We start from the raw sequence: 12477 nt of genomic DNA, 5'->3' as shown, positions 1-12477 counted from the left end.
CAGGGTCATACTGTTTGCTTGTTTGCATTAGGGGTTGAAGCAGAACATCATGAGCCATCAGTGTTTTTTGGTCCTCCCTATTATGGCTATTGACTGGCCTGAGAGATCACATGCAGAAGAACTGAGAGGACTCTGAGATTACTGATTATCTACTAGCAGTCTTTAAAAAATTATTTATTTTACTTGAAAGAGTGAAACTCTTCCATCTACTGGTTCACTCCCCAAATGATATCAAACCTCAAATGGCCTCCATGATAAGAGCTGCTTTGGTCTGAAGCTGGGAGCCCAAAGCTTTTCATGGGTTTGCCATGTGAGTGCAGGAGCCAAAGCACTTGGGCTATGTTCTGCTGCTTTCCCAGGCCATTAGCAGGGAGCTGAATTGGAAGTGGAGTATCTGGGAATCGAAACAGTGCCCATTTGGCTTCTCAGTGCCACGGGAATAGAATTTGCCAGCAATGCCACTGTGACAGCCCCAGACAAGATTAGCCACCAAAATCTTGTAATGTAGTTGTGAGAAAAGAACACACTTACTGCACAGTTCAGTGTCCTGAGTAAACTGACTCAACAGTGCTCACTTTCCTGCCAGTCAGTGGGAACTAATACTTGCTTTATCAAATATTCATTCTGAGGCTCAATCAAGGTGAAGCATGCAAAATGCTACTAAACCGGAGAGACAACCTCAATAATCTCCGTGGCTGTATCCAAGTTCCACATTCCCACTTTCATCCCATCTTTCACAACATCTTGCACTGAGGCCTTAGAAATCCTTAAGAGTTTTATGTTTATTCCACAAGGAATGGTTATGTGGCTTAGAAGCAAATCTGTTTAAGAAAGGAGATGGAAAGCAAACACATTACAATCACAACTTTGATGATGCACTTTGTGAATTATAAATCAATTTATTTGCAATGAGTCTCACAAATACTTTCTTTAGCAAGGGCGTATTATCCCTTTTTATCTCTTGGATGAAGAGGTAAATCATTTAGAACATGAATATTTATCCCTGGGTTAATTTAAAAAAGTAGAGCTGGAATTTGGATCCAGTTCCGGAAGGGAGCAACTTCTCTCAACTTCTTTCATCTTTCACAGGCACTTTCCTTAAGGCTGCTCACATCTGGGCAGGCACAGTGACTTCACAGCTCATGTCACTTCTTTGTTTTTGACACTGTCATGCCCGTGGAATGGCACAGAGGCGGTGGCTCACAGGGGTAAGGGTAAGGCCCATCCTGAACTTTTGGCTCAGTGTCTCATTGCTTGGGGGCTTGAAGGTAAATTTTTGCATGAGGGAAGTGAAGAAAATGAACAGCTCAGTCTTGGCCAACTGTTCTCCAAGGCATGCCCGCTTTCCTGAAAGACAGAAACAGAAGAGTTACCTTGTCAGGTGGTGTTGGTGCCTGACAGGGATTGTTGTCCTAACCCTCACTTTAGAAAAACTTGATCAGAGGAACAGTCTGGAAAGTATCTGAGCCTGGAGGTTTAGTAGCTTATTTGCATGTGGAAACCATCTGGGTTCAGCAGAACACAGAATGAGTAAGTTCAGGTTCACACAGTCCATGTGTCTGTGGGCTGATAGGTGAGGTACTATAAACGTAATAGGACAGTAAGTAAAAGGACAGCAGAACTGGGTGGCCTGCCTGACTTCCCATGTGCATCTAGCCTGTAGGCTGTCATCCATCAATTAACAAACAACAAAACTATGCATGAAATTCTTCAGTCCATAAAAGGAAATTGTCTCAAATATAATCAAGTACGTATGAAACCAGGGTTCCTAAATTTTAAGTCATCCCTTCCCCGCAGACACATTTTCCTCCCTCATCATGGGACACCACAGTGACACTGATGGGCTTCGATAGTGGAACTGCTCCAGCCTCCCTCCCCATTCTCCCTCTGCATCTAACACTGAAACAAAGCCTCAACTCTAAAGCTCTGAGGCAGACTCTATCAGGTCCCCATCTCTCTCCCTTACCTTGAATTTGTTCTCTCCACTCTGATGACTACAAAGAAGCCAACTCCTTCCTAAAAACGGAATCACTAAATTAAGGGAACGGGGAGTGGTACCTGCTCTAGGTGAGTCCAACAGACTGCAGATAACAAGACCAGCTTTCAGTTATTACCTTTATAGTTAGAATCCTAATGCTACACTCCATTCTGAGAACCTTTTTTTTTAAAAAAAAAAATTTATTTATTTATTATCGGAAAGTCAGATATACAGAGAGGAGGAGACACAGCGAGGAAGATCTCCCATCCGATGATTCACTCCCCAAGTGAACACAATGGCTGATGCTATGCCGATCCGAAGCCAGATTCTTCTTCCGGGTATCCCACATGGGTGCAGGGTCCCAAGGCTTTTGGGCTGTCCTCGACTGCTTTCCCAGGCCACAAGCAGGGAGCTGGATGGGAAGTGGAGCTGCCAGGATTAGAACTCACTCTCATATGGGATCCCGGGGCATTCAAGGTGAGGACTTTAGCCACTATGCCATGCCGCTGGGCCCACATTCTGAGAATGCTTTATAGCTGCCTCAGACGTTGAGTAAACCAATGGAAACCATCTACCTTTAGTCCCCAGAAGACTGCGTTCAGGTCGCCAATTCAGCAAATGTAGCAGAACACGCCTGCCTCCTACTGCTGAGTAAAGGAGCCATGAGCACTCTGGACCAACCACAGACCTACACACAACCTGATCACTCATGATTCATTTCCGCAACAACAAGGATCCACCATAATCCTTAGTGTCAGGGTTTCAGGAAGAAGTCTGGGAATTCAACAACATGTGCCTATTGCAAATGAAGCACTATTTTCTTTCACCACCTCAGAGTTAGTGCTTGGATTGTGTTGCGCAGTTTTGATTTCTCCCATTACTGGTGCTCTCACAATCAAGTTGATGCTTACCAAGTTTCCCTTGTAAAGCTCTTGTTTGCTTCTTGAGAACTAAAAATATCTTCTGACTACATTAATAAAGCATTCTTTACTAAATTAATGTCCACTAGTTTCCATTGCTATTTCCTGACAAAAATATTTGAGACCAATTGTTGTGAAACTGTGATTTTTAAAATTCCATTATTGCTTCCACATTTACTAGCACTCTGTTCAAGGAATCAATTGTTCTCCTGATTCATTGATCCACTAATTGATTTGTGGCATATAGATTTGTGCATTTCTGTTTCCTCAAATAGTTATAAATTTCTCATTACTTTTTTCTTGGTGCCCAGAATATTCTTGAATGGTCAATTGGTACTTCTTCAAGGAGATATTTAGTAACTGTTGACAGAATGTGAGGAGTGTTGAAAAAGTTTGGGGAGAACCCAGTGAAATATTCTGGTTGCTAAATTCTTGCCTTGCATGTGCCAGAATCCCATTTTGGCCTTGGTTAACAAATCCATTTCCAAATCCCTGCTTGTGGCTTGGGAGAGAAACAGGAAGGCCCAAAGCCGTGGGAACCAGAACTTGCTTGGAAAACTAAGAAGCTACTGCCTCCTGGATTTGGGTCAGTCATTCTGGCCGATTGCAGAGTGATCATCAGATGGGAGCTCTTCCTTTCTGTCTCTCTGCTGTCTGTATATCTGAATTTCAAACAAAAATAAGTAAATCTTAAGAAATTGATTGTAGTAAATGCCTTAAACAACATGGAAGATTTCAAATCATTTTGCACAAAAGCTCTGATATTTTGATTTCATTTTCCATGATATTCTCTTTCATGGTATAAATTAATAGTATAATCTCCCTCCCCTAGCACTAAAATGAGCCATTTTATCTGAAATCCAGGGTCCCTGTTGCAGATAATTAAAAATCATGATCTGGACCTCTAGCAACGTCTTCATTTGTGTCTGTTAGGTTATTTTAGTGACAGATACAGAGAAAATATTGATATGAATATATTATTCTAAAGTGTGCTTCCATACCCACATTTATGTTTCTTTATTTTTGCATCTATATATCAAACTAACTACTGCAAACCTGAGCTTCCAGAGATAAGCTCTGACTCTAAGCCAACACCTGCTCTGGGTTCCACTGTTCTCGGAATGTGTTCCTTACCGGCCTTGCTAAGGCCTCACGGTCACTCTCACCACAGTGCGTGTGAGCACTTTTAATAGCTTACTTTTCCTAATACTCACTGCACAAAGAAATAAAAATGGTCATAAAAGATGATTATAATCCCATAGTGCAGACTAACCATCGCTAGCAGCCTGGCATTTTTTCTCACTGTGCCTGTGGGGATTCTCTTGGACACCACACTGGTCTTACTCTCTGTAGCTAATCCTACATGCTGCCTCTGCTGCTTTGTTTTCCTCATGGAATTCAACATCTTAGGGAAACATGTTAATGTACACATGCCTGCATTTTGTCTTCTGTCTATAACACATTGTAGAGGAAATAAAATTAAGTAATGTTTACAATGATATTTAGTAAATATATTTCGAAATTTTGTCATTGTTAAATTAATTTGTGCCCATTTTATATATTTATATGTATGTCATAGAAGATGTAATTTATATATGTCATGTAAGATAGTATATATTATGTGTTTAAAATTTTAAGTGACCTCATCTTTATCTTTTCACCTGTCTTAATAGCATACTTAGCAATTTGTTGGATGAGACCAAATCAGCTGCATGGAAGGAAAAGATTCTTTTGGATAAAATTCAAGTTTAACAACAAAACTGAACCTGGGAAAATGAAGAAAATTAAATGGGCTGGTTTTGAAGCATTTTCTCCAATTGCCTGAATCAGGAATCAGCTGTGTGAAAGTGAGTTGAACATTTCTTCCTACTAACCTAACTTTGTCAAACATGTGAAATAAATGGGGTTTGAAGTCGTAGGCCAGCAGCTAAAGTCCCTGCCTTGAACCCACTGGGATCCCATATGGACGTTGGTTCTAATCCCAGCAGCGCGCCTTCCCATTTAGCTCCTAGCTTGTGGCCTGGGAAAGCAGTCGAGGACAGTTCAAAGCATTGGAAACCTGTGCCTGCATAGGAGACACAGAAAAATCTCCTGGCTCCTGGCTTTGGAATGGCTCAGCTCTGGCCATTGTGGCCGCTTGAGGAGTGAATCAATGGATGGGAGATCTTTCTCTATTTCTCTCCTCCTCTCTGTATATCTGACTTCCCAATAATATAAAATAAATCTTAAAAAATATGTGAAATAATCTCTCTTATGTGTGACATGAGTAGACTTGATTCCAATGAGATAGAAGGTATGAATTTCAAAAGTAAGAAAATAAGTATTTATCACACAAACTTCATATTGATAAAGATATCTTTGAGTTCCTCTTGATACTACAAGCAATTGCTCCTACAAGCTATTGCTCCTACAAGGAATTGGCTTACATTAACCAACAGGATAGTGGACTTATGAGTAAAGTGAGAGAATGATTTGGGTCTTTGGAAATATTCTGCTCAATATGTTATGATTCATTTATTTTAATTGCAAAATAAGTAGGGGGTTGAGCATTAGCTCAACTGATCAGCCTTCTACTTCCAAATGCCAGCATCACATATAGGCATTGATTAAAGTAAGAGCAGACTAGAGTAATGCCCATCCTGCATAATCCTGCCTTTGCAACAGACAGCAAGATGGTGTCATGTGGGTGGGGCTGTCTGGAGACATTCCAGTTAGGGCAAAGGAACAGGGAGAGAAGGAAAAACAGAGAGAAACTCTGGACTCTCACACTATTACTCATTATAACTTACCTATTGAGAAAGGCAGAAAGGATTCCTTCTTCTTAAATTGTCCATTCTCCAGAAAATGCTCTGGATTGAAGGTGTCAGGAGTGGCCCATTCTTTTGGATCCTTGTGCAATGCAGTCAAATTGGTCAGGATCACAGTCCCCTGGAGAAGGCAACCCAGATTCAGGTGAGGCTACAAGCCATGCAGTGGGGATGGTGATCCCTGGTCTCCCGCACCAAGGCCTTGCCAGAGCCTGATCACCTGTTCCTTCCCAAACACATCACCCTGAGCCTACTGCCTCAGGCTTCTCCCCTTTGTATAGGAGAGCTTAGAATGAGGAAGTGCAATTGCAGGCTTGAGGTTTTCCCAGCAGAGTGTAGAAAGTCTTGATTGTATCAAAGGTCATTTCTACAAGGAGAGGTTAGTTTAGGACTCGGGAGGTGACATGAATTCAAGACAGCTGTGCCACTAGACCACGATCAACCCAGCTGCTCAATGAAGTGATGACTATGGTAATTCTACAAAAGTAAAAGGTATCTCCGTCAATGTCTAGCCATTCTCCTCCTTGCACAGATTAGTACATGGCCCCTATTCCCTCAGTTGGCTAAATGAAAGGATCCGGTTGCCTAGTATAAGCAATTCTTGTCTGTCTAGAAAGTGAGAAACTCAGGAGTCACACAGACTGAGGCTCTCCTCTGCCTTCATGTAACCCACAAGCAGGGTGGATAAATGCTACTTTAAATTTTGTTGATTTTATCTCATCCTCATTTACCACTGTCACCTCTGTTAGCTAAACTCCTGTAATCATTGGCTCTCTAGGCCATACATTCTGCCCTACTCTTTGAATATGCTCCAACCCTGAAAGCAGAGTGAACTTTGAACATCAGATAATCATATCATGTCCCAACTCACTTCAAAGTTTACAGTTTGTAACTTCCCATTGCTCTTAAGATAAACACTTGTTTTTTCTTCCTTTCTGGTCAAATTCCTCCTCTGTATGTGCTCCCACAATATTGGTTTACTTCTAGCTTCTCTTTTTTTGAAATTTAAAATTTTTATTAATAAAAAGTACAGTTTTCATCGATAAAATATAATCATATAATCAGATAGTCTCGTAATCTCATTTTACCTCCACATAGATCCTATGAGAGAAGTGTAATGCATTTTAAAGTGCAGGTATATGACCTAACAGAAAACATATTGCATCCTATGTGAGAACGCTCAGGTTTGATACCTGGCTGCAGCATCTGCCTCTAGCTTCCTGTTAATGCAGATCCAGGGAGGCACCAGGTGATGACTCAGCTAATAGGGTTCCTTCCAACTGCAACTTTCTAAGTTCCTGACTTATGAATTTCACCTCCTGATCCTTGAGTGTTGCATGGATTTGGGAATTAACTAGTTGGGAGATTTCTGTCTCTCTCTCTCTGCCTCATACTTTTTTAATGAACCATTAAATCTGAGAATTTAATTTATTCATCTATGAAAATGGAAGCTCTGAGGATTATATAACATGCACAGAGTCACCCAGAGAGAGGAGATTCAGCTAGATATGAATCTATCCACATCAGGTCTATCTGAGCTCAGTCATGGCTCCTAGCCTCTGAAACATACAATTAGATTTTTCATTTCCTAGGATGGTTATTAGGAATGACATTAACATAAGAGGTAATAAAAGACTGTAAAGCTCAACTGAGCTTATAAAATACAAACAGAAGCTTGGAATTCAGAGTTTGGCATCCATCTAGAAGGCTAACCATTGAAAGGTACCAGTCAATGCAGCACCTGCTTCTCCTGGCTCTGGACGGACAGGATTCAGAGTGTCCAGTGGGAAAGTTCTTTTGGTTCTATCTCTTGAGATTGTCCCTAGGTAAGACATATTGTGAGGAACTTAGACAAGATTCTATAGGTCCACAGGGGCTGGCCAAGCTAAGTCACACATAAGGAAATGAACTGCAACTGTGCAGTGTGGGGAGAGCACCACGTGGGGCAGGAAAGTTGCCCTTCAGAGCGGATGGATAAGGTGGAGTAAGGGAGGATTCTACGAAGAGTGAAAATTTACCATGAGAGAAGTGAGAAAATCTGGGAGGGGGACACACTTCTAAAGTTAAAATAAAACAATTCCTGTAGCAGGAGGCTGGTTCAGCAAAAACTATCAGAATGAATCAGATTCTAGATTTCAGTTTGGGTCACTTGTTATTTGAGATATTTTATTTAAACTTAACTACTTTGGGTCTTGACTTCCAGATATATGAAATAAGAAGAACACAGAATTCATGGTATTTTATGTGTTATTAAGCAATTTTTGATTCATAATGTTCCTTATTGAGTGTTTGCTCATTACTCTCTTTCTAATGGTAAATATTTCACACACTTGAATTAGTTTACTTCTGAAACCTTGAGTTCACCATCGTGGGGATCTAGAATAAGCTGTTGCATCATATCAGAGAACACATATGATATTTATATGGGGATTGATTTGTTTCATTGAGCATAATGCTGTGTAGTTGGGACCATTTGGTTGCAAATTTATAATTTCATTATTTTAATAGCTGTGTAGTATTTCATGGTGACCAATAGCCCTTTCAATACTGCTTTTGCTACAACTCACAGGTTTTATATTGTTCATTTTTATCTTCATTTTTTCAAAATGAATTCCTTTCCCTTATTAAATTCATTGATTCTTAGGTACAACGGTTGCATTATTTTCCCCAAGAAATTTATTTTATTTCATTTTTTATGTTCTTCAGCAAAACATTGGTCTTCCAATAGCATGTTATTTAATTTCATGGTGTGGTTAAATTTTAGCTTTTGTTCCTGTTGTTGATTGTGTTTTATAGCTTTTAATTTAAGGGAATATATAGTAACGGTGTAATGCAGACTATCATATCCAAATGTGAAAATAAAATACAGTATGTATCTTTACTTTCAAATCAAAGATGGACCTCCAATGAAACTGTTAAATATATATTGACAGCTGGTTGCTGAATCCATAATGTCAGGATACACTGAAACAGCAGAATGCTGGATTTATGACTGCTCATAAACGACTATACTATTGTAATAAGCGAAATTGGGGGCAGAGGAGGGAAGTTGGGGGGGGGGTAAAGGAAGTCCTGGAAACTGTGAAATTGTATCACAAAATTAAAAAAAGGGAAAAAGCAATTAAATATCACTTCTATTATGTTAGAAACACAATCATTGATGTAATTGTGGCCCAATTGGTTTCAAATGTTCTTTCAACATTTCAAAACAAAACCTGGATTATATAAACAGAATTTTCCAAAGTCTGTTTGGCATGGTCCAATCCCTCAGAAATGCTTTCCCAAGAGAATAAAAAAACATTCTGTGGGAACATCCAAGAAGTAACTGTGACCTGTTGTGTGTCCATAAATATTCATGACATACTTTAGTGAAAGAGAAAATATAAAATTCTAAAAGAAAGCAAAGAGAGTCCATTAACTGGCCTCAAATGTTACACTTGGAAATCTCCCCTTCTCCATGCCCCATAACCCCATTAAAATATATAGTTATACTACTATTCCAAAGATAGGGCATGAGGGAAATTGGTATTAGATGATTAGTATCATATATCTTTTCCCATTTAGTCTATTCCCCAAAACAAGAATGTCTGTCACTCTTCAAGTTCAGGCTCCCATCATTTTATAGGGGGTTTGCAGATCTGAGATTGGGAGTGCTTAATTACCTTGGGCAGGTGGTATCCAGCCAAATTGGTATCAACTGTCACTTCCCTGGGCACATTCAGGGGGAGGATGTTACCCATTCTCTGAATCTCATGGATGACAGCATTTGTGTAGGGCAGGGATTCTCGGAAAGCCATGCTTGGCTGCTGCCACCGGCCAATCACACTGTCAATCTCAGCATGTACCTTTTCTGGAGAGAAGAGGAGATTCCATTTCTGATAAAGTTTCATATATGTCCCAAAGATCTCACCTGCTATGGTTCAATTAATGATTCTTCAAAAGGCTGATTAGAAAACTGTCAACTCCATAATTTTTGTTGAGTAGGTTAGGCTTAGGAATAGTATAACCAGAATTAACATGGCTAAACTTTTCTTAGTTTATTAGTGTAATCACTAATTGGTGTATTCACTAATAAACTAAGTATATTCAGGCCACTAAACCAAAGTACAAAAGACTATGTAAGTGATACATTACAGGTATTTACTTCTCACAGTTCTAGAGCCTAGAAAATCTAAGGTCCAGGTAACAGGACATTTTGGTATTCAGTTGCCAGCTCAAAGACCATTCCTTTTCAGTATATTCTCATATGATGAAGGAGAAAGACAGATCTCTGGGATATTTTAGGCAAGGTCACTAATCCTAACCATGAGTTAATTACTCCCCAAAGACCCTACATCCTAAAGCATAACAATGGTCAGAATTCAGCATATGAAGTTTGTGAGTGAAAGTTAACTTCTCAGGCCATAGCAGATACACACATTCACAATTTCTCAAAGTGATACACAAGGAGTCTTCATAACATTTGCAGAAAAATAAAAAATAAAATGGATAGTGTGAATCCCAAAACCCCATAACTAAAAGCAGAAAGTGAGTCCTGAGATGAGACCAGTCTGGTTGCTGTCTCTTGCTATACAACATTATTGCTGTAAGCCAATCAAACTCTTGAGGTCTAACTTTCTTCATTTGATCAGTGAGAATAAAGAAACAAATAAATAAGTAAAACTTACATGAATTGAGTTTTGTGAGTAAACAATAAACAAAAGAAATTTCCAGCAAACTCAATACATGTTTCATTTTTTCCTATAGTAAGATATATCTTTGGCTGGATATCTGGGTGTCCAGCTTAAGACTGTTTTTCGGAGTCCCTGTTTTCTAAGTCTAATTATGTCACTAATTGTAGTCAACAGGAACGTTTAGAGTTCTTAATCCTTGGACAAGCACTGAAGGGGGAAGTGTGTACCTTCTCTTCCTACTGCTAGAAGGCAGCACTAGTGTTGAACCAACATAGAGAGTGTTGGAGGGGCATCCTTCCCAGATATGACAAAACGAGTCAGAAACAGTTGCACCCTTTGGCTTTTTGCAGAGCCCAGCTTAGTGTTTCTTAATCCAACAAAACATAAAACTTTTTTCATTCGCCATAAAACAAACTTTTAATTGTAGTTTAATATGTACTACTCAAAATATACTATCCTAGTAATTTTATGGTAATATCCAGTATATTCACCTTGTGGTGTAACCAAGCTCCAGAACTCTGCACCTTGCAAAATTGAAACTCAATAATATATGTTAAGCAACTCCCTATTTTTCCCATCCTGAGCCTCTGGACACAACCATGCTTCCTTCAGTTTCCATGAATTTGATTATTTTAAATTATTCATGTAACTGGAAGAGTGTTTGTGTTTGCATATCTTCAAAGTTCATCTATAGTATAGCCTGTCAGAATTTCTTTCCTCATTAAAACAAAATAATCTGCATTTATCTATCTACTCACTTTTGAAGGGTCTTTGGTTTGCTTTTACCCCTTGATTATTGTGAATAACACTGTTGTAAACATGGGTGTCAACGTCTGTCATTTTATTCCATTATTATTTTGGATGGAACATTCAAGAATCCATGTACATATGCTAAGATAGTAACTTTAAACCTTTGAAGAAGTATTCCAGTTGGAAATGCACTTCAAATCATGACCCAGGACACATATACATAAATGTAAACACATTGAAGGCATGCATTTTCCCTCACATATAAAAGAAGTAAAATTTCCATGGCAGTCACCTAATGTTTCTGGTTTTCTCTTGGAAAGAGAAATCTGGTCTTGCTTCACCAATTGGATTTCATGCCTCATAAACAAACTGTTAACACGGTTTGTAAAACCATGCAATAACCACTTTCATCCTCCATAAACTTAAGCTGTTCTGTGAAGTAGAGGAAGAAAAATGATGAAATCCATCATTGTTTAGACAGGGGTGCTCTGTCAATTTGGTTGATCCCTATTCAGGATGTTTTTGATTAGAAACTGCACTCTGAATTTTGGTCTTCCCCTAACCTGCCGCAACTCTCTCTTGGCATGTTGGGCAGCTATATAATCACAGGAGGAGTATACCCACACCCTACTGCAACCTCACTAAGTGTGAGGTTTCATAGGTGACATGCATTTTCTACAGATACTTCAATCTGTAATGGGATTATAGGATTCCAACAACATTGTAAGTTGTGGACCATATGCAATGTGCAGCAAATCCAGTTACAGCTGTGCATGAGGCTTTCTCTGGGGGGAAGGGACTGTAATATGTTCCTAGATAGAAGATCAGGGAACCATCTTAAGAAGGAAGTGTTTGAGCAGATTCTTCATGATTGAGGGATTTCCCATGTAGAAAATTTGGGAAAGTGCCTTCGTGATAGTGAGAAGAGCAGATGTCATGAATAAGAAAACAAGTGTAAGGAAAATGATGTATAATGTGTATAAACCACCAAGAAGGAGGAAGATATTGAGGCCAAGCATGCAGAAAAGGGCACATCAGAGGTTTTACACTAGAAGGAATTTGGGCATTATCCAGAGGAAAATAAGAATGCAATGCTAAAGAGAAAGGAAGGGTATGAGTAGATTTTTTTCTTTTCTGTATCACAAACTCACTCTTTCTTGGATATAATTACAATGTTAATCCACGTCATGGTTTCCCAAGCTCTACCTCTCCCAAAGCTTTGTTGAGACTCTGTACTTCTTGGGCAGAGGGCTACTTAGCTATGTGTGTATTGCCTTGACATAACAATCCTGATGAAATTTGAAGACAAGCCTTCTTCCCAGTGCACTCATGGCTGTACTATCTCTCCT

General features: G+C 39.4%; 1 protein-coding gene across 6 annotated transcripts in view; it reads right to left on the bottom strand.

Annotated features, from left to right (window-relative positions):
• Nucleotides 1-885: 885 nt before the first annotated feature.
• LOC121155243 (cytochrome P450 2J1-like) overlaps nucleotides 886-12477 on the bottom strand; it is a 30692-nt gene continuing 19100 nt past the window's right edge. For 5 of the 6 annotated variants that reach the window (XM_040978467.1, XM_040978466.1, XM_040978468.1 and 2 more), the window contains 3 exons: nucleotides 9368-9555; nucleotides 5688-5826; nucleotides 886-1347 (listed from right to left, as the gene is read on the bottom strand). In XM_040978467.1, coding sequence (XP_040834401.1) covers nucleotides 1169-1347; nucleotides 5688-5826; nucleotides 9368-9555 — 506 coding nt within the window. In that variant the 3' untranslated portion in view covers nucleotides 886-1168. The remainder of the gene's footprint in view (nucleotides 1348-5687; nucleotides 5827-9367; nucleotides 9556-12477) is intronic. The other variant, XM_040978472.1, reaches the window with a different exon arrangement.

Source organism: Ochotona curzoniae, unplaced genomic scaffold (assembly GCF_017591425.1).
Source record: "Ochotona curzoniae isolate NIBS_2020 unplaced genomic scaffold, NIBS_Ocur_1.0 contig_291, whole genome shotgun sequence".
In the NCBI taxonomy this organism is placed as follows: domain Eukaryota; kingdom Metazoa; phylum Chordata; class Mammalia; order Lagomorpha; family Ochotonidae; genus Ochotona; species Ochotona curzoniae.
This window is presented reverse-complemented; position numbering and strand designations above follow the sequence as displayed.